This window comes from Falco punctatus, assembly GCF_963210335.1.
Source record: "Falco punctatus genome assembly, chromosome: Z".
Lineage (NCBI taxonomy): Eukaryota > Metazoa > Chordata > Aves > Falconiformes > Falconidae > Falco > Falco punctatus.
Genome location: NC_137586.1, coordinates 238,110 through 261,003, shown reverse-complemented (window position 1 = coordinate 261,003; position 22,894 = coordinate 238,110). Strand labels below are relative to the sequence as shown.

General features: G+C 36.8%; 1 protein-coding gene across 8 annotated transcripts in view; it reads left to right on the top strand.

Moving 5' to 3' along the window:
• MALT1 (MALT1 paracaspase) overlaps positions 1-22,894 on the top strand; it is a 41,490-nt gene that overhangs the window by 13,831 nt on the left and 4,765 nt on the right. Inside the window, exons 3-17 of one of the 8 annotated variants that reach the window (XM_080371491.1) lie at positions 237-358; positions 1,484-1,634; positions 4,073-4,251; positions 4,812-4,908; positions 5,649-5,681; positions 6,629-6,712; positions 7,456-7,482; positions 8,620-8,652; positions 10,481-10,684; positions 16,252-16,429; positions 17,786-17,860; positions 18,986-19,113; positions 19,774-19,923; positions 21,377-21,534; positions 22,422-22,547. In XM_080371491.1, coding sequence (XP_080227617.1) covers positions 237-358; positions 1,484-1,634; positions 4,073-4,251; positions 4,812-4,908; positions 5,649-5,681; positions 6,629-6,712; positions 7,456-7,482; positions 8,620-8,652; positions 10,481-10,684; positions 16,252-16,429; positions 17,786-17,860; positions 18,986-19,113; positions 19,774-19,923; positions 21,377-21,534; positions 22,422-22,547 — 1,745 coding nt within the window. Of the gene's footprint in view, positions 1-236; positions 359-1,483; positions 1,635-4,072; positions 4,252-4,811; positions 4,909-5,648; positions 5,682-6,628; positions 6,713-7,455; positions 7,483-8,616; positions 8,653-10,480; positions 10,685-16,251; positions 16,430-17,785; positions 17,861-18,985; positions 19,114-19,773; positions 19,924-21,376; positions 21,535-22,421; positions 22,548-22,894 lie in introns of all 8 variants that reach the window. The other 7 variants (XM_080371490.1, XM_080371493.1, XM_080371492.1 and 4 more) reach the window with 7 other exon arrangements.

The following is a 22,894-nucleotide window of genomic DNA, read 5'->3' as shown; positions in this document are numbered from 1 at the left end:
TAAATCATGTAGAGTACTGATCAGTTTGAGCATGGGTTTTGTATAATGGATGACAATTTTGAATGTCTTAAAGTCATAACTAGTTGGAACTGTGTGTGTACACAGTACAAACAAATTATTTTCAAGTATATTTAATGACAGAAACCTTCTTTGCTCAAAGGACAATTCGAACCCAAGTTTAAATTGTGAAATAGTATTTCTTAATAACTTTCATATGTGTAAATTCTTTTTTAAAGGTATAAAGATTGTTGTACAGCCAGACTCTCAGGCAGTGCTCTCTGGTCAGGTTGTCAAGCTGTGCTGTTGGGCAACAGGACACCCATTTGTGCAGTACCAGTGGTTCAAGCAGGAAAAAGAGGTAATAGTTGACACAGAATATAGGGGGTTTAAATGGTGAAAATAATAGGTAAAGATTTTGGATGATACTTTTTTTTTTAAGACTTACTCTTATTTACAATGCGGGAAGATTACTATATATACGAGTAACAGTAGAAGTTTAAGAAATGCCGCATAATGACCCTATCAGTGTGCTAAAACAATAATATTGTTACTTATATTCAGACCACTTTATCCTTGGAGGCTGATCTTGGAATGTGACAGTAAGGAAACTGTAAGTTTAGTTGTGTCTCAGCCTACCAAAAAGTTTAACACAGGCCACTGAGACACTGCTACACTGGAACAAATGCCAGTCACTGTTGGTCTTGGACAGATGGAAACTGGTTTCCTAAGAACGGACAATTGAAGGCCTGAACTCAGTGTTGCCACAGACTTACGTGGTAAAATATTGGCATGTGTGTGAGCTGGTATCTCTGGAATTTGAATGACAGCACTTAATGCCCATATTTCTGTTCCTGGTTATCTTTCTACAAGATGAATGCACATTTTTCTTGATGTTATTTTATTGTAAGTACTGTTTCAAAAAATGCAGTAAGTTTGTGTATTTTAAATTGCTGGTAGGACTGAAATTTTTCACTCATTTCTTACACCTTCTGAAAGTTTATCTAGATCATCCAAAACATGGCTTACAAAATGTTTACAGTCATTTCCTGCTTATTACAGTTAAAATGTAATGTAGTAAAAAAATATTTTTCTGTGTAAGAATGTTACAGTTTCGCTGTCGTAGTTGAATATATCTTAAGACTAGAGCTGAATGTAACACACATGCTGGTTGGAGTAGTGCTTAAGAAATTATTCAGAGTTATTTGTGGAAAAAGGTAAAAATTACTAATTTCAGGAAGAGCTTGTCAGCTGGCTTAAAAGCTCAGAATTGTCTTAAATAGAGGCATATGAATTATTCTTGGAGGAAAGCCTATCTCTGAGCTGCTAAATACATAGAACAAAACTTCTTCATCCAAAAGTTTCAGGTAAATGGAAGGAGTTGAGGCTGGTGTTTTGGACATTGAAATACATATTCTAATGTTTGATCCTGGTTTAGATTAAATCAGTCTAAATTTAAATATATCTTCGTTCACCTGTAATTCAGGTTCCCCATGGTAATTCTCCAGAGCTGGTTTTGAATCCAGTGAACATAAACGACTCTGGCTTTTACATCTGTCGAGTGAACAGTGAATCTTCCTTTGTGTTCAGTCAGTGGGCACAACTTGAAGTTTGTGATCTCAAGGGTACATCTCATGGTGAGTGGCAAAACCATTGTCTTCCAGAAGTCTGTCTTCCCACTTGTTAGAGGAGCTTTACTTCCAGTAAAAGATCAAAACCTATTGCAATTTCATTTGAGGTGACCTTTGTACATTTTAATCTCTAACATATTTTTGATCCTCTATCTCAGCAGTGATTTCTTCTGCTTTTCCTTTGCTCCTGCTTCAGGTTCTGTTCAATTAGAAATCTGCAGTTTTAGATCTTGCTGATTGCACCAGGTGATGAATAACATTGTAATGACTACTTTAAAAAAATAATAATCTGAGAAAAACAGCAGTATGTTGTTTCACACTTGTGGCAAAAGTTTTGGTGCCTAAAAGGCAGCAAGTGTCCATGGGCTAGTGCCTTGCTGTATGTTCCATGACTGTTGACCAACCAGTGAATTTTAGCATGTTTAGGTCTTGGTGATGGGTAAAAGGGTGAGCAATAGGATGGATTGTTCCTTCCTGTGACTTTTGCTCTCAGGGTCCTTACAAAGAAAACTATAAGGGGTATGTAGTGCTTGCACTGAATGAATGCTCTCTACCTCCTGTAACATGTGGCCTGGGATCTGGTGTTTCAGTTGAACTAGATAATGCTGACAGTACCATTTCTGCAAATGTTGACCAAGTATGAAATCTTCTACTTCAGCTGCTAAGTTTTTTTTCTTCCTTTCCATGTCCCTTTGTTGCTTTCTTGTTTCAGATACTTGTTTCCTCCTCTTTTCATTGCTTTCTGCTTGTTGAGAGATCGGCCATTCTCCATTCTGTAAAAGCTGTCTTTCGTAGCTGTCATGAACTTGTGATCAGTAAGGCAGCCAGACACAATTCTGGAAGATACTAGGACAGGTTCGTTGTTGTACCACTCACAAAATACAGTAATGGACTGTACCAACGAGACCCTATAAATGAGTTGGCAGTTAAGAGGTCCCACTGGAGACAGAAACAATGTTACTGTTCAATCTTATCTTCTCTTTCACTGTCTGTAACTTCTGTATTCTTTGTCTTAAAGACCAATCCTGTTTAATTTGACTACAACAGCAGTTCCTTTCCATCTTATTTCTTTCTTTCTGCCCTGAAGGGAAATTCATTCTTTATGTTTTGTTGAAAGATTCTGATATCAAACTGGAACATTGAGAGGGAGAAAGGGGGAAGGTTCTGTAAACAGCTGAGTGAAAGCAAGTAAAGTTTATTTTGACATGTTAAAAACGTTTTCTATGATAGAAATTACATAAAACAAATCCCTTTGTAAGAAAAAAAAACCCAACACCAAACCCAAAACACTACCATTACAGAAGTTGATAGAGAACATGGTAAGCCAGGGTCTCTATTTTTGAAATGCCGTACAGCAGTGGTCATAGAACCAGAGTATTTACTCATGCATCTGTCAGTCACAGCTTTCTTTTAAAAATGCAAGTCAACATTGATCATAAATACGAAACTTCTGTTTGTAAAATCTCTGAAATACATGTTTATAATGCTCCAAGAAGCTCAGACACTATTAGAACAGAGATACCTGTATCATTGTCTCCCTTTATTTTACTATGCACAGGAAAATGTCATCACCCGCTAACTGTCAGTCATGAATAGCTCTGCTGACAGAAAGTGTCTACATGTGTAATCTAAAAGTAAAGATGAGTGACCTTGCAGCTGAGATAAAAGATCACTTGCATGACCTTTACAAGTAGGTCTGTGCTGGTGTTGGTATGTGTCAGGTAATGGAACTGTTCAGTACACAGAGACTGGAAACCTTTTCAGTGTAGCACTCTTGTGTGTTTAGTGGATGTTTTAAAAATTAATTTCAATACTGTTTCAATAAATTTTATCATATATAAACTTAGATTTCATAAGCTGGACAAGTTTTTAATGTATTTAGGGTTTTCTGAATAGGTTTCTTTTCCAATGACATTTCTATATGGGCACGTGTCAGTGGCTGATATTTCTTAAGTGTTTTTAGCTTTGGTCTAGTTTACTGTATTTACCCTAAGGTTTGATGCTCAGTTTACAATGAGAAGACTAGTAATATGCTAGATCTGATTGATTTCAATTTTGGAATTCTTATTCCTGTGTATACGCTTGCACACAAGTTGGATCCTCAATCAGTCCTTCAGTAGCCATTCTTCTTTGTACTTGCTCTTTTCTCTGGACTGTTTATAATCCTATGGGCAGGAATAAATAAGGCGAAGAGGGCTTAAGTTTGTTTTTTTTTACTTCTGGGATATATTTAATGTCCATTGCTTTTTGCTTTTCAGCTGAAGAACTGGAAAGCTGTAGCTACTCATTTTTAGCTTACTCTTAAAAACAACTTAATCTCATTGCTATTAAAACAGTCTTGTAGTTCCAGAAAGATGTGGCCATATGTCATCAATTCATATTAATCTATATGTGATTAGATTGTCTCACTTTCTTTTTTCTTCCCCTTTTGTTTTTTGGTAAAGGGAGCTTAGTTGGTTTGCCTGAAAATAAGTTGCACATTTGTGTTCAGCCTCAGCCACAAAACCTGACAGTGGGAGATGCTTTGGTACTAGAATGTGGAGCTGTTGGAAACCCAATTCCTCGTTACCAGTGGTTCAGGAATGGATTTCCCTTGGCAAATGGAAGCAAAAATGTCTACATGGTAAGTTACTGCAAAGTGGCAGCCTTGGGGGAGCTAATGTGTAACCACCCTTAACCTTACACATAAAGCTTCTTTGAAGAAAATAACTTCTTTATAGCCTTGATAACCTCATGTGGAAATGCTCCCTGTAAGTTGTACTCCTTTTCTTGTTACTTATTTGCTCATACTGTTCTGAGGCGCTTGGGTGCATAATTTTAATCCTGAACACGTTTCAGGTGGTAGTCATGAGATGTAAGTCTATAGTGTATCTTAGATTGCTGTGACATACTGACATAACAAAGTATCAGTAAAAATTTAATCTTCTCTTTCTTTCTTGCCCTGCAAAGCACTCAGATTTGTACGAGCTGGTGCATTCCTGGATTTGTAATCTGTCTTCAATTCTTGAAAGCATTTCTAGAACACACGTGCTGTCCAGCTTACTGAAGAATGAGGGTTTCAGTAGCTTTTGGATTTGTTTAGGCTTTGCTTTTAGTTTTTACTCTTTCCTGCATGTGGGCTTAAATGAAACTGATACAGGTGCTCTTTTGGGGTCTGGTGGGTGACTGATGATGCTTGCATAGGTAACTCATGTGAATGTGGAACATCAAGGGACGTATTGGTGTCATGTATTCAATGACCAGGAAGATCAAGACAGCAAGAAGATAGAAGTTGTAATAGGTAAGGAGTTTTTCTCTGATACGGGTCATCTGATTTATTGATTTCTTATCATTAGAATTTACTTTTGAAGCTTTCAGTATTGAGCTAAGAACATGCTTTCTGCATATTTTTTTTTTTTTTTAGTTTATCCAGTTGTTAAAATAGCTGTGCTTGCCTGCAGCAAATGGAATTTTAGAGCTTTATCAGTTATAAAGGGCTTTGAGTTTTTATGGTAACCAGCATAGAAATGCTATCACTTTTTGGCACTGCTAACATGTATGTGGCTTGTCAGCAGATTGCAAGCTGATCTCTTTGTGTTTTTTGACAACTAAAATATGGTTTAACCCTTGCTGGTGATATGAACTGTGTTACGCTGAGTCCTTTAGCAATCAGAACAGGTGAGATTATTCATAGCAAGCAGAATAAATGAATATAACACAGTTTAGTGTATGTGTGTATATTTGCAATATACTAAAGAAAAGAGCTGTTTGTATAGCTTTCAGATCTAGCTGGGAATACTATTACATAATTCATATGAAAAGGTGTTTCCTATCCTAAGAAATAGTCTAGTTTAATACTCCTGAGTTGTAGTAATAATTACTGTACAGTGTTGTGGTCAGTACTGATTTGTACTGCAATAAAATGAGCCAGATTGTAGAGAAGCTTGGACGTGACCTTTGTCTTCCACTTTGTGTGCTAACTCTCATAACTGAGAGAAATTGTCTTCCAATTTCCCCCCCCGCCCTGTCTTAAAACCCAAGGAAGGAAAGCTATGGCAGTGGAGTGCACAGAAGGTAAAGTAAATCTTTAGTTGTGAATTGATTTTTAAAAATTATTGATGGGGATGATAGATTGTTGAGCGTGTTACTGAAAAGCATGTGTGGGTTAAGAGCTTCAGTCTATTTTAAAACATTGACATGTGATACAACATTCCTTCTGCATGTGCTTCTGTCTTCTTTGCCTTGATATTCATGATCTAGAGCACATGGGAGAAAAAGCAAACTACTTCCTTCTTCTGTAGCATTCAGTTGTTTGATTTTTGCACTGATTTTTGTCCTGTGCTTGCAGTTTCTTGTGAAATGTAAAGATCTAAAGATTCCTTTGGCGCTGGGCTCAGGAGGCAACATCCTTGCAAGAAAACCTAAAAGTGTTTAGGAAACTGGGTGACCTTAGAGAGCTGGATAGAGCTAGTTCCACTGTCAGCTCTGTGTCTGCAAGAGGTATTTCTAGCAACCTTATTAGGACAATTTCTGCTTTCCTTTGCATTGCTGCAGTGGGGAGGAAGAAGTGCATTGTGAACTTTAGTGTTGATGCCATCCCTTGATTGCTAAGCATCTCAAAGCCTGTAATATTTACATCATGGGGGGATCATGTATAAAGATGTGAGGCTGCTCACAGCAGCCTCCCCCTGCCCCAACCCCCCAACCCCCCAGCTTATCCACCAACAATGAAAAAAACAAATGGATTTGCAAAGTACAATAAATGAGACTCTACCCAGTTTTTTCATAGAATTGTAGAATTTTCTTGGAATCAAACTGCTCTGCATCATTTCTTGTTCAGATTTTAACCAGAACTCAGAGCTGATGTTCCCTTTTAGCTCTTTTGTTAAAGGTTTAACATTGTGAGGGCACTGTATACTGTCACTTGCTGGAACATGCAAGAGACATATTTCGGTATCAGCCGCTTCCATGGCATAGATTCTGTGACTGGTGGTCTCTTTGAGCCTTCACATCTTTTCTAGCTTGGGGATGTGTGTATTACCTGGTAGAGCGCTATGCAGAAGCCTCCTTGTTGCCTGTGATTCGACCACTGTTTGAAGCAGAAGGTAACCACCATATTTGTTGGTGTCTACACCCAAACTACAGTTTGCTTGGATGCAACATCATTCTGCTACTAAGCTATATTAACACCTACAGTAATATTGCCCTGGGTTACTACAGTCTCTCACGTGGATATATAAGCCTGCTTTTTGTGGCTAAGAGGTCTGCCTAGGGCTCTGCTGGATGGAGCAGGCCTGTTCTAAGAGACCTCTGGTGCTTCAGGTAAATTATTTTTCTTTTCCATAGTTTCTAATGTCTGCAGAATAAACAGGTGAAACCTGTCATAGCTTAGAATGTTTGAAAATTTTATCTGAAGTCTTCTGAATACACATGGCTTTACAAAGTAAGATTTCTTGCTCAGGATGTTGCTTTTACAGCAGTCCTTCAAACATCTATTTTTCAAATGGGTGATTCTGCTATCTTGTTCCTTGTTCATTCCAGCTGCTTGCATGTCTGTGGGACTGGGGCATAGTATGAGTTTCTCGATTTGATATATGCTATGTTATAATGCTGTTTCTAGGATAGCTTTGTGTACTGATACAGGATTTTCTCTTCTCTCTGAGTGGAATAAATATATGAAAGATTAGATTTACAGAAATGCAAAGCCAAAAGTATTTTAGAAAGGTAGTTTGTTTTCTAACGCTCAGCTTCTATTAATAATGGCAAGACAATTATATTTTTATTAGTAAAACTGTATCTTTTTGCTTCTCGTTTAAACTATGATTTTTACTGGTGTATTTCTTCACAGAAGATCTAACTGATCTTCAAAGACCAGGTAAGTGATAAGTTTTGAAAAACTTTAATTTTGCATCTTCATCTTATGTTACAAATCACTGAAGCCTAGCAGGGTTACAATATATAGTTTAATATATAGTTACAGTATATAGCTTAATAGAGGTTCATATCATGTTAAGAACAGCACAGCTTTCTGGTTCCAATACATTAACTTGAAGAGTATAGTGAATCATAGGGTTGCTATTATCTTTGTAAAATCACACAAGGCTGGTCTTCTATACTGCACGTATACTTATACAAATGTAGAAGGAATTATCTTTTGCATTCTTGTCTGTGGCTGCTTTGGATTCTAAGTTTTGGTATGCTGTTGCTTTTTCAGATGATTAAGGTGAAAAAGATGTAAGATGACTGTCACACAGTAGATTGAATTGCTATATTTCCTAAATTCATGTTGGAGTGAGCTAATGTGATTTGAAGCCTGTTTGATGTTTGTTATAGGAACACAGATCTGGAGTAGTGCTCCATAAAAGATTATCCCAGATATAGAGTTCCCAAAATCTTGAATCACAAAGGTCATATAATTTCCTAGGTTAGATATCAAAGATATGTTTGGTTTTGCCAAGAGTTAGTTTCAGTCACTGAAATGGTACTGTCATGACACATAACATGTAACCCAAAGTGTACCACTTTGGCATATCACTTACCTGTTCCTCTTGGCACAGCATTGGCTCTACCAGCCCTCTGTGAAGTACAAAATAAAAGACTTTTCACCTACAGATGGTCATCTCTGCTAAACATCTCCCATCTTACGTGTCTGCTTTCATTTGGAGAGGATGAACTGTTTTGGAAGTTACTAAAAATGCTGATGTGCAGTTTATGAGATTCAAAATTATACTGTAATCATCTGTCATTTCTTGACTTGTAGAACTAGCTATTCATATCCTGTTAGGCTATGCTGGAAGAGGGTGACAGAAATCAGGTCAACAATGACAAAAACAACACCCTAAAACTTCACCAGAAAAAAAAAAGCACGCTTTTTTTTTCCTTAAACTAGTAACATATTAAGCAAAGCAGTACCAATAGACTATGGCTGTATGGAACATGCAGTTCTTCTTCTGATGCTGGCAACTATGACTGTAGTTACTGATGATCTGCTCTTTCAATCTGTTTCAAGCAGACTTACAAGAACAATCAAATCACAGGTCTGTTGGTAAGTATTTTTGTGTAGCTGTAATGAACATATGTATTTCATATCTAGGTAATACATTTAGCTTCTGAATATTGCTTCTTCTGCCCCTGCTAGTGAAATAACTGTAATGCATTCAAATAGCTGCAGGGAGGGAGACTTCTGTGTATTTTTATAGTCCTTTTATAATGCTTGGCTGCCCTTTCAGTAGTAAACTGTGGTGAGGACACCAGTATTTTTAGTGACTCAGTGGAGTGTCTACAACTTCTCATCTGTTTCAGTTTACTGTTTCAAATTCCTCTGGCCACAACCTTAGCTAGTGTGTTACTCCATTACTTTGACTACTTCAGCAGTTGGAGATAGAGGTATTAGGATGATAGGATTGAAAAGGATTGGTAGTCTGTCTGCTAAGGGTATGCTCTCCCTGCAAGCTTAGCTCTTATGCACAGTGTGAGGATGTTTTGATCCTGAACTGGAGCTCATAAAGATGGATGTGTTATGAAGAATAGTTGCTGGGGTTTAACTGCATTCTTAAATTTGCATGGTAGACTTGACTATGGTCAGGCATGTTGTCTTGTTGATGCTAAACCAGGTGGAAAGGCTGCTGGCCTCTGTCAAAATTTTACCACTCTTTCAGGTTCAGCTGTGTGAGAGGGGGTAGAAGTGCTCCCCAGTTCTGGTTCATCTTTTATAAAGCACTTCTAAAGCCTGTACTTTTAAAAGTGTTTTTCAGTGACAGTATGCCATTGTTAATCGGTCTCTGCTGTTTAAAATAGTTTACACTGTTCAAAACCTTGGAGGTTTTCCAGCTGCAAAAATGTTGGAAACATCTTGTTTGAAGGAGGTGAAATGTTAAACTTGGAAGCTATGGACAGACGTGCTCTTCTGAATCTAGCTGTGCAGGGTTACTGATTCTGAAGATGATTTTGGGCATTCATATGACGTCATTTGCCACCAGAGCTGTGGGACTATAATACCTATTGGAGAGGAGAAGTAACAAACCAGGGAGGAAATGCGTCGCTTTGAATAAGTGCCTTTCTGTAACTTAGTTGCAATTTTTTGCATAAAAATCAGGCTAGTGGTCTCTAAAACATTTCTGTTCATGTGACTTTTTTTTTTTCCTGTTTCATTGCTGCTTTGTTTACTTATGACAGAATTACTTTGGACTATATTAAAATCAAAATGAACATATCTCACTATGAGAGAATATACTCACAGAAGGAGTAGACTTTCCTCCAAATTTTGTAACTTTCTTATATCTCTGTATAATTGTTTTTAACCAAAGCAACAGTAAAAAGAAACCTTAACAAACAGAAAAAAGACTTAACTTCTGACCTGTAAAAGTTTCCACCTAAATGTACTGTGGCTTAGAGAGACGGGACATGTGAAAGTGTGTTTTTGTGTGTGGTGGGGTTTTTTGTTTGTTTTTACAGAACCATAAGAAAATTTGAGGCTATTGGAAAAGTATACGGGCTGTAGCTTTGGCCACTTGCCATGAGATTTTTCATGTTTATTAACTTTCTTCTTGCATGGGGGAATTCAATAATTGTACTTTCAGAAAAATGAAAGAAATGGGAGATAGCCTTAGTGACTCACTTCTTGACAGATTATCCAGCCTGATATGCATCACAGGTCAGATATGTGAACTGTCAGACCTTGGTGAAATGTTTTTTTGGATGAGAAGAGAGTTGACCTGTATTATTGATGTAGGATGATTTCTAAAATCGTATAAAATCTTGTGGCTGAAGTGAGATTGGATACTATTTTCACTTTGGAAGAAATTAAATGTAAAGGTATTGAACCCATGGAATATATAAAACTGATGTGGTTTTGTTTTTTCCCTTGTCTGCAGCAACAGATAAGGTAGCTCTGTTAATAGGAAATATGAGCTACTGGAATCACCCCCAACTCAAGGCTCCAATGGTCGATGTTTATGAATTGACCAATTTGCTAAGACAGCTGGATTTCAAAGTTGTTTCTTTGCTGGATCTTACTGAGTCTGAGATGCGAAATGCAGTGGATGAATTTTTACTTCTCCTGGACAAAGGAGTATATGGTAAGAACATGCGACATCCCTTCTGAAGTAGGTCAGTTTTGTGATGCATCAAGTACACAAACATCTGGTATTTACCTCTGCCAGCTCACCATACGCAATAGCAAAACAAACTTCATGGTAAATGGCATGTATGTAGAATGGGAAAAGTGAAGAACGCACACCAGCATGCCTTTTGACTGGTTAAAGTGTTTTTCTTTCTTTATTCTTAGAACAAATAAAATGTTTGAACTTTTTTCTTTAAACTGTTTTCTGCCTAAAACTGCAGTGCACTTCCTTGTTTGGTTTTGTCTGCTAAAACCTGCTGCATCTGTATAGTATATTTGACAACATGCTCTGCAGAAGATGCACATTTGTACTAGAAGTCATTAGTCTTTGAAGCAAGAGCAAGAATAATCTGTTCTATTACCTGTATTAGTGTATTCTGGAAATGAGCTGGTAGTTGAGAACTGTGTAACTGCAGTATACAAGACTACCTGTAGTCTTGGGCAGCAGTCCTTGGTGCCTTTAGGAGACCTTTTGAACATCTTTGTAAACTTTTATTGTGTTCTTCTCTCTTCGCTGTGCCTGCAAATGAATGATTTGATTCACACTGGCCAGTCCCTTGGCTTACTTAGACTGTTAGGTTGCACTTCTGTTGGGGAGGTGGGGAACAGCCTTAAGCACAGCATGAATGTTATGGGCTTGCCTTCTGTTTATCCCCTGTCTTTCTACTGGATGTCTGCAGAGTGCTTTTTCCTTCTGGATTTCCATCCTTCTGGTGCTCTTTGGGAGGGGCTGCTCTGTTCTCTTAGTCCTCACTTGACAGCTCTGTAAAGAACAGAGGAAGAGGAGTACTTTCCTTTGCCTTGACAGTGAGCTGCACTCTGATACCAGGTGTGTTGCCGGGGGAGGAGAGTGGGACATCTTTTTTGCCCTCTTTTTTGCCAGGTTTTCAGGTTCAGTAGAAATTCTTATTTTGAATTGCTGCTTCCTTTCAGTTATTGTGATACTGGCCTGGCAAGCACAGTTTTTCATAATGTCCTTGAAAGGGAATGAGAGTGAGTTGTGCAAACCTGGATTTCCACTTCAAAAAGAAAATTGAAAATAAGTTTGTTTATGTGAAATGGAAATGTAGTTCTCTTATGTCTGTGCACTTTAAAGAACTAAAATAAAACAGAGGGGAATTCACATTATCCTTTGCAGAATATACCTTGCTTAAGGAAAGTCATTAATTGAGAAATTAATGAGCTGTGGACTTAAGGTTCTGACTGGCTGCAGTCGTCAATAATGAAGAACCTTTCACTGAGTTGAGTACTAAGATTCCTGTTCAGGCAGAACTACAATTATTGTTTCTGAGTTCTGTGGAAGATCTGAATTTATAGTAAAAATTTACTCTTCCCGTGTGTCTTTGCACATTAGATGGAAAGCTTAATAGGGGTTATGCTGCTTAAGCAGGCAGCAACACTTATCTATTTTTTTTTGTTAAACTCTTCAGACTTAAAAATAACACCCCACAAAATTCCAAGACTCCCACCTCTAAACTGCAGCATCGCTTTCATAATTGTACTGCAGCATCTTACTAGTATTGGTTTAAGTTATAGGAAGACAAATTAAGCAAAGTATATGTACTAAAAGATATGTGGTTAACACATTTCTCTTTTCGTCATTTGAGTCACATCCATTTATAAGATACCTGTAATAAAATATTAATAAAAATTTTAAGCTTTCCTCCACATGCACAGGAGGTGCCTTCTGCTTGGATAATGACTAACCAATTGGGTTTGGTATGCATTGCTACTACTGATATGCATTGATTCTTAGATGGTTACTCTTGTATTGGAATACCTTGTCTTGCATAAGCTTGATTTTGAGGGACAAACACAAGACAGAACTGGTGGTGTGCTAGCTCAGGGAGGGCATGGTGGAATTGATACACAGAACAAAAACTTTCATGTCTTTCACGGAAAAGGACTAGAATGACCTGGTTTGGAGTGTAAGAAACAGTTGTTCTGCTGTGGGTTTTGAGGAGTTTGCTACCGACTGCCACTGGTTTTGTCATTTTTCTAAAAGCTAAGATAGCATAAATAGCTCCAGAAATTCTTTAGAGCAGAGACCAAAAAGTTCTGCCAGTTGCCCTACTTAAATTGCAGAACTCCTATAGTAATGCCCACCCAAGAAAACATTATTTGATTCTTTTTTGGAACACAAGGTCAGGTTATTTCTTAGAATGACTTTTTTAATGGTGTGTTACCTGATGCTCTGTCTGTGCAGAACTGGCTGATCTGACATTTGCGTATTAATATCACAGCCAAAACTTGTATGACATGAAAACTAAGTATGGCAGTAAAGTTTAGTAGACTTTCTGATAGCAGTTTTCTTCTTCTGTTGTTCTCTGGGAAATAACGTGCGTATACATTTGAGAGAGCTTTTAGATTCTTGTACTTCCTCAATTTTTTTTCTATAATTGTTGACATTAATTGAGAAAGTACAGTACTGAAAATCTATAGAGTTTCTCACCAGCACCATACGAAAGCTTTTATAAGGCTTATTTTTGAAGGTGTTTTTTTCCAGCAAGTTGATATTTCAGAAAGGTAAGCAGAGTATTCTTTCAGTGTTTGGCAATAACTACTTCAATTTAAATGGTCACTTGGTTCTTTCTGGATAGTGGCTATTAATGGCTTAAAGCATATAAAACATGCTGTCAGTGCACAAATAGATAGTGATTTATTGCATTTTTAGTAGGCATAGCTCCAAATAGAAGACACACAGTGGCTACTTCTGTTTTAGTCCTTGTTACACATATTCGTGGTGCCTAATATGACATTGTGTAATTCTTGCTTGTGACCAGGAAAGTGGCATTTGAGATAGCATTCTTTAAGAGCAGAAGCAGTAAACGCAGTGATGATGGTCTCCTCTGATACCTTAGTTTATGTTATTCTAGATGTAAGGTGTAATTAATATTGTATTCCACAAAAGGTAAAAGCATAGACCCATATGTTTTAAAGGCTAGAAATAAATGCTTTCTTTTTTTACAAAAAAAAAGAGGGGGGTGGGGGCAGGGCAGGCAGATATTGCTTAAATGCTGACATCTACGAGGAACTTGAGCCTACTTAAAATTGTTGTGTCACAGTGTCTAATGAGGCACTCCAAACATGTTTACTCTGCTTACTCTGGGTATGCAGAGATTTATTTCTGGTCTTGAGCTCAACATGTTAACTGTTGCAGGTACTCATCAAATAAGCATAGCATAGTCATCTGCCAAGGATATAAAAGAAATGTGGTTGTTATTTCTGAGACATTTCTATTCATTGAGGAAATACTCTGATAAATCATGCTTTACATTAAAGAAACATTTCATTACATTAAAGAAACAGTCAGTCCAATTACTTATCTAACATACACTCATATATATATATAATTTCAAATATGACATTGATTTAGGTCCAGATCCAAACTCTGTGGAAATCAAATATAAGCATTTCCTTTTAACTTGGGACCTAACATGGAGTCAGCCACTTGGCACTTCATTTTTAACTCTCTTGAAACTACCTAGTCTCAGGTAACCATAAATAGCCCAATATCTTATAAATAGCCCCATAGTACCTTTATTTGTTTAGGTTTTTAATCATACACTTTCAATTCTGTGCCCTTTAGAAATCTGACTTTTAACTGAATAAAGCTGTTGCCATTTTCCAAGACTCTGGCAGATGAATAACCGTTAAGCTCTTTGTTTAAGTGAAACCTTGTATCCTGGAGTTTACCTTGTATGCACTTGCTGTGTGCTTATCTTGACTATGCGTGTTTCCCATAAAAAGAAATTCAGCGCTGTTGATTGAATGGAGCAGTTTGCAAGGTCTTGGCATAGTTGTTAATGACTTGAGAGCTTACAAGTAAGAGAACCAAAGGCTTAATTTAAAGTGCTATATTCCCTTACAAAAAGTACAGGGCTGTGTGAGAGAAGTGTTTTCATTCGTTGTAGCTATCTGTAATGAAAAGGTAAAAACACCTAGCATACCTACCCACTCAACCTGATTTAAATATAGATCATTTTAGTATGTTAGGATGAGCCTTATTTTGTTATTTCTGAATATTCAAGTTTTCTAGTGACTTAAATTTCACAGCTATTTTTAGTAAGAGTAATGACATAAGACCATTTCTCTAGCATAAATCATCATATCTCTGTTGAATTTTATTCAGCTGCAGCACTATATATTATTTGAATATCTGATCAATAGACTACTTTGTACAGTTAAATAAAAATTCTTTTTAGAAGATGGAACTTGCCATAGATATGCAAAATCAGTACTGGGAGCAGACAATAGGAAAATTGCATTTAATCATACAAGCGTCTCGTAACGCATTTTACAGCAGTGGAGGTTATTAATGCTAAAATCTTAAGGCAAATTGATATATTTTTAATATTTGACATTTTTAGTCATATAAGTAAAATCTAAGCCTAGGTTACGGTTCCCTTTTACAGGGTTAAGAAAAGCTTTTTAAAATTTCATTATATGTTTTCTTTATACAAAACATTGCATGTTTTATTGAGGATTTTAAATCTTAAAATACTGTAGGCCACTGTGTATTGACACCTGAAGGAGGTGATTATAGGATAATCTTTTGTATATAGGTAAGCGTGCAAAGTATTTGTTTGTTTAATAGAACCTCAAGAGTCACAAGGCTGTAACTGTAAAGAGATGTAGATACAATCAACTAAAAATCAGTTGTTGGTAGTTTAGTAATGGGAATGTGCTCTGGAATCCTACCAAACATGCTCATGGAATAATCTTCCCTCCCCCCTCCACCCAAATTTAAAAATCTTTCTTATCCCTCTTTACCCTCTCTATAAAAAAGACAAAAACAACTGTAGGAAGTGACAGTACAGAGGAAACAGCAAAACGAAAAACTTGCAAAATGCTCTCATAGTGCAAGCAAGGTTTTTCTCTTGATTTTTTTCTACTTGAAGTTCTTTTAAGAACTGCCAGTGCTTAATGGTAAGTAAAAAAATGCCAAAACTTAAGGGAGAATAATTTTAAAGATGACAGCATCTCTCATCTAAAAAAAATTAAAAATCCATCTATACTGTTCAGTGTAATTTTTTTTTTCCATCTAGAAAATCTCCAATGACTTGCTGCTGCTCCAAGCTTTGTGATTGCACATGTGGAGAATACGTTTTACAGTTGGCACATTTCCTTGTTCGTGTCTCTGAGTTATATATCATACATAAAAGATTATTTCTGTTACAGGTCGTAATTCTACTTAAAGCATTTAAAGAGTATTTAACTTTGTGTTTGATGCCAGTATGCATGAGTGATTTTTTGAAAATTTTTTTTTTCAAAATGTGTGGTGTCTGTGTATTGTGAAGTTGATGATAACGTGGTTCCCCCACTGTCTCTCCTTTCTTCCTGTATTAGCAAAGGCATATTGATACCAAAAAAAACCCACAACTGCTTGGAGTAGCTTGAATGATCTTAATCTCCCACAGACACATAGTGTAGATGTAGTGCATTAAGTTTTTGACTGTGCTATAATTTATAGAAATGTACTCTTGAATTGTGTTTTCAGTCACGTGTATTTTGAACTCTCAGGTTTGTTATATTATGCTGGCCATGGCTACGAAAACTATGGAAACAGTTTTATGGTTCCTATTGATGCTCCAAATCCCTACCGATCTGCCAACTGTCTGTGCGTGCAGAACATCCTCAAACTAATGCAGGAAAAAGAGACGGGACTTAATATATTCCTACTGGATATGTGTCGGAAAAGGTATAATCTCATAATTCATGAATAGTGCAAACTGACATTAAATGTTTGAGGAATTATTTTGTTTCATGATAAAAGGAAAGGTATGACTGTGGTTTTGAGAACCAACTGTGAAGTTCAGTTCATTCACTGCAGCAACAGATTGAAACTGAGCGTATCTTAAAAATGAACAAATAAAACTGAACAGCCACTTTGTGAGAATAGCAAGAGATCTTGAGAGAAAGCTGGACTTCACACTGAGGAGAAGACTTTAGTCTAGGCTGAGAATTCACTGTACTTGAAAGTTCATGGTTCTAAGAATTCACAGCCTGTACTTGAGTACTTTTAAAGTTAATAGGATTCATTCATAGATTTGTTTTGCCTTTGGCCTTGGATGGGAATGTGAAGCTGGCAATTAGACTTTCTGTTTCGATGGGTAGATACTTGCCTCTTGATTTGAATGACATTTATTTCTTCTTCTTTTGTTTAAATGTTAAAGTTAAAAGTTTAAAAGTTATGAAGTGTTACTCTTAGATAAAAATAAAATTAGGCATCTTAAAAAAGGAAAATGACCCTTCCCCCTTGCATCATTTATTATCTTCATCATTACAGGGAGGAAGGAGAATCCATGATGAAAGGCATGTTAATTTGAAAGAAGGGCTCAAGTGAAGCGCTTATTTTAGAACTCTTCAAAGACATGGATTTTGCAGACTGCTTTTATGCTGGGGATGTTGTATCTTTATTTAGAGCTAAAAATCAACTGGTTTACTGGATTTTTTCTAAACAAACTACTGCTTTCCTTCCATGTTAAAAGATTACTATATCCAATTAAAGTTGCACTTGAAACCAACTCTTCAGTCAGCACTAAGGAATCTTTCATAATAGAAAATTGCTCGTGCTTTAATGTTTGTAGAGCTTCTAAACGTCACTGCTAATGAAATGCCAGTGACCCAGTTCAGTTTACAATCTGCTGTCCACATAGAAAGCACAGCTACATAAGCCTCATGTTAACTACACAGACACCATGTTGGGGGAGGGGAGGGCGACGGAATTCATACAGGTTTTGTTATAACCTCAAGTGGCTAGTTATCAGAAATCGTTTTTTAAGAAATTGTAACCAAACTCTATATTGGTTAATACAGCCTGCCCTCAGCTGGGTAACATGTGACACTTGACTATGTCTACATTGTCTTCATGAAGACTGATGATGATGCTGTTTTTTGTCTTTTAGCAGTCAGGATTCATTCCACAATTGCAGGAGAGAATAAAATTGCTGTTTCTGAAATATGCTGTTTCAATATTTTGAACAACTCTAGAGTTTGTTACCATTGTTAGTTCTCACATTATTGTTTTTCTTTTTTGTGTTTCCATTTATTGCAGAAATGAATATGATGACACAATTCTTATCTTAGATGCTCTGAAGGTTACGGCCAACATCGTTTTTGGATATGCAACGTAAGGAAATTTTTCTTCTGCTGTGATACAGGGATTTTGAAGCCAGCATTGAGCACTGAGATTGTATAGCTAATTTTTTACAGACAAAATACTAACTGTGGTGTTAAAGGACCAATACTTCATATCCGTATCTGTGTCCTCACACTATCTTTTTTGCTTCTTTTTTTGAATCATTCCACAGTCTGACTGTGGAAATGCATACGTAGTGATTCCCAGTATTTAATGTTCCCATTCATATGTGGGGTAATGGCAGAGAGAGAACTGCATTCAGCAAACCAGAAACTGCTGGACAGTGTTCCTGATCTTTTCCTAATGGTTACTTGTAGGAGTGCTCTACTCGTCAAAGTATTATTTATTAGAGATGAAAAAAAAAAAAACGGAGAAGAAAAAAGCAAATTTTACCCTCAGACCATAGTGTTTGATATTTTTTTTTTATGTTTATGCTGATGGGGAAGGGGGAGTTATGTCCTGTGTGTTTCTAATGGTACTTACTGCACTGTGAACTTGTACAGAAGGTCAAATACTGTGGAGCAGTTTATGAGCTATAACCTACATGCTGTACCCTCTTTGGTCATGTGTTAATGCAAGTTAAATTTATAGAAAAAAATAGAAATGTAAGTTAAAGAGTTATGGGAGAAGTAGCATATAGATTGGTCCTGGGGTGCATTAAATACTGCATAACCCACTGTCAAAAGAGGGGGTTATTCCTGTGTTTCTTATTCTTGGTGTAAAGAATAAAGTTACGACTGCAATTTAAACTATTTGAAGAGACTACTTAAGCAGAAAGCTAAATAACCTCTATCAATTTTCAAGTCAAATGTAAAAGCTGTTGAACAAAAGTAGTAGAGCTTTAATGAAGTCTTCTATAAGAAATTTGAGCTCCTCATATAAGCAGTTTGACATCAACTCTGGTCTGTGGCTTGACTGTAAGTGAAATCTTCCCAGGATAGGTTGCTTGCAAATGAATGTGAAAAGGCAGCTGGTATTAGACATAACCTGGTTTTCAAATTGTAGGGTTTCTTTCCCCCATTCCCAACATAACTTTACTCCTTTTGTCCTCATGTTGATGTTAATCATACAGACGTTTCAGTGGTTTTCCCTTGTCTGATATTGGTGATCTCGTAGGTGCCAAGGAGCAGAAGCTTTTGAAATTCAGCAGTTGGGGTTGGCCAATGGAATCTTCATGAAGTTCTTGAAGGACCGTTTGTTAGAAGACAAGAAGATTACTGTACTGCTTGATGAGGTTGCAGAAGGTGAACTCTAGCTTACTGTACTCACAGTCTTCACAGCTTGCATTACTAAAAAGTTCTTTAAATGTTCTTCTCATGGTGAATGTGTTACATGTTTAAGCTCTTTCTTGTTGCATTTTGTTAAAATAGCAGCTTTTATCAAGAGGCAGGTGCTACTGGGCAGCACATTAACAAAGATTGTGATATTATAAAGGGATTTTAGCTTCTTTAATAGTGATCGATTTTATACTCTCCTTTTTAAAAAGTGAGCCTCACTTGTTCTGAGTGTCCTTCTGCATGAAGCTTTGATCTGTCCATCCACAAAAACTACTCTTCTGTCTTGTGTCAGCTGCTGGTGATAGTCCAGTCATTGCCATGTTTGTTTAAGCAATTAACTGAGTCCTCAGAAGGACCTGCTTGAACTGGTTTTTGAATAACATGTGAGCATGTTGACTAGAACACGTGCAAAACTCTCAGGATTCTCTGCAGGCATCTGGCATGCTGTTTTAGCTTTAACTGAATGAATAGCTGAGCAATGAATACTTCTAAAGCTACAAGTTTCTATGGACATGCTGACACTGGCATAACCATAGCAACCACACAGCAATGCAGTGATGTACTTAATTCAATTACAATTTCAGCAGCATTGAGTTTTGAAAGAAGCTGTATGCATCTTATTTTTAGATATGGGCAAGTGTCACCTTACCAAAGGCAAGCAAGCTTTGGAGATCCGCAGCAGTTTGTCTGAGAAAAGGGCATTAACTGATCCCATTCAACAAACGACAGCTTCTGCAGAGTCTCTGGCCCGGAACCTACAGTGGGCTAAAGCTCATGGTATAGTACAGTCTACTTTTGGATGGTCCTGCTGGCATGATGGAAAAAATTAGAGGGCATACTTCCTTAATAATCTCTAGTCTGTGGGTTGCGATATTGAATGGAAGAAATTCAAGTTTGTATTTGAATGTTAGTACATTCAGGTCTTGGAAATTTTTGTGCTGGGCTTTACCTCTACATGAGATTGTAATGAACAAGGTGACATATAGAATTCACCCTGAGTAAGTGTATTTAAAACTGCTCAAATGATGTTGGGAGACTTATATGATGTCTACCTCCTGGGATAATTTCCCAGTAGTCTGTTTGGGTCTAACAATGATGCTTTTAAGATGCTTTTAAGACATCGCTAATCTCATTCTAAAGCCATCACTTAAAATAACCAGGTGAACTGTATGGTGAAAGCGCATGACAAAAAGGAGATTTCCATGTATACAAACTAAGAAAACTAAAATAGGGTGTGATTGGTTTCAGGCTTTCTAGACTTCTTTTAAGAAGGGCAGCGAGGTTTAAGATCTTTGTATCTTTTTCACCTAAACATGTTGGAGTACGTTTTCAAATTTCTTAGACAGGTTGGACAGAGGGTCAGGGGTGCCATTTTTAAGACAACTAGTCATGTAGGCAGAGTCTTTCACAGATGTGGATTTTTATTTGTGGAATCAAGCCCTTAATTCTTGGTTGTTAAATGATTGAAATGCAAAACAAAAATTATAAAGGTATAATGTTATCTTATGGTTTATTTGTTTTAAGCCATGCATAGAAGAGAATGTGTTTGGAATTTGGGAAGAGAATAACCTTTATATTTGTATAAAGGTATGTCTATGATAATGTTAAACAATCCACTTCCAGTGGGAGTAGAAAAATCAGTACAAAGCATACAGACACAGAATGATGTCATTGACTCTTGAGTGCTTTCAGATATATTACTATGGATCGAGAGAGAACCAAAATATAGAGAAGAAAAATGCTGCAGGCTAGGCTTTGGGAATGTGTGCATAGGCTTCGTGAAAGGGAAAAAATGAACCTGAAACTTGTTCTGATGTCAGATTCAGTTCTTACAATGCTATAGCTGTGTCTCATTGAATATAGACCATATTAACCTTACTGGTTGGATTACAGATATTTAAACAAGTTCTTGGGTCAGTAAGCTATACCCTAGTTAAAGTAAATGTTACCTTGCTAGTTGCAGAGATTGGAAAGAAGCTGATGAAGCAGGAGTTGAGTCAGCTTTCTGGCAGTGTCTGCAGGTTACCATGTGATACTAGCAAACACTGTTGCTGCCTGATTAGCTTCCAGCCTGGTTTGCCTCAGTGTAAATATGTGATAGGTAGTGGGAGGGCAACAGGAAGAGGTCTATACCTTTTAAAACGTTTGAATTTAAAACCAAAATAAAAATAATAGAAAATATATATGCTAAGTTTGATTTAGAACTTAATGATGTGTTATTTATTTGCAGAGCTTCCAGAAAGTATGTATCTTGAATTCAAATGTGGTGTTCAGATTCAGTTGGGGTTTGCAGCTGAGTTTTCAAATGTCATGATAATCTACACACGAATAGTAAAGAAGCCACCTGAAATAGTAGTTTGCAGAGCCTACGTTACAGACTTCGCACTTGTAAGTGCTTCCTATTGGTCTCAGTGATCTCCCTCCACTGAAGCTGAAAATTATCTGGTCTGTCCATGTCAGGCTGCATCTTTTGTCATAAAAAGGGTCTAAATGTTGAAATCAGGTGCTTGCATATGTGTGCTGTACAAACACACACATTAAAAAACATGACTTTTTAAAATCATATTTTTAAATATATAAAATACATTAAAATTAATCTGGGGTCATCTCTTTCAAAGTCTCATTTCTTTTTTATCATATATTTGTTATATTTAATTAAAGAAGTTAAATGTCAGTAGCTCCTATGTGAGCTGAGGAGACATCTGCCTTGCAGAACAAGGTTTCTTAGGCTTTAGTTTTACAGTTCTTTGCACCTGGGTGATCCTGTCCAGTTCCATTGATGTTACTCAGCTGATCACAGTGAAGTGAAGGATAAGACTAAAACAGAAAGCTCCTTGGGGCAAAAAAGTATCTTTTTTGATGTCTCTGAAAGAGGACATGGGGCAGGAAACCTTTTTAGACATAACAAACAGGACACTTCTGATGCTTTATGAATAAAATATTTGAGTTAATGTGCATAATAAATGCAGGTATTTTTAGCTCATAGAATTAGTGGTATAGTACTGTACTTCATGGTAGAAGTTAACATGCAAAAAAGCAGCCCTGAAGCAAGCCTGACAGGAACCATCAGCAAAAGAGGGTAACCTACTCAGATGTAACCTCTGCTGCCTGTGACTAACAGCGGTTTCAGCAGCTTTCGCAAGTAATCTAAGATTGGTGTTTTATTTCCTTTTAAGAAGAAGAAAATGCTGACTTTATAAAAAGAAATACTGCTAACTATTATGATCTACAAATTCTGTACCTTCAATTGAGTTCTCATTTCTTTCTTGTAACAGGACCTGGATGTGGATCCTAAAGAGGCCAATAAAGGAACTCCTGAGGAAACCGGAAGCTATTTAGTATCAAAGGACCTTCCCAAACACTGCCTCTACACTAGGCTAAGTTCACTGCAAAAACTAAGGGTTAATATATATATTATTCCTCACAAGTTTGTTCAGATAATTTACATCGATCGCGTTGCTTTGCAGTTCTGTTGAGATAGCTGTGTATTATCTGCATAATAACATGTTCTTTGGATGGGAAAAATAGCTAGTAGTGCAACTCAGTGACTGTAGTTTCTTAATTGAATCAATGCATATGTGATGCTGATACCATTGTGCAAGATACTTTATATTTTTTAGGCCCATACTGAATTTCGACAAGATTATTATTTTTGTAAAGATCATGTATTGCACACTCTGGAGATGTGACCTGAAGCTGAGCTGCATCTTACAAAGTCATTCATAGGAGATGAAAATGTTATGTATCA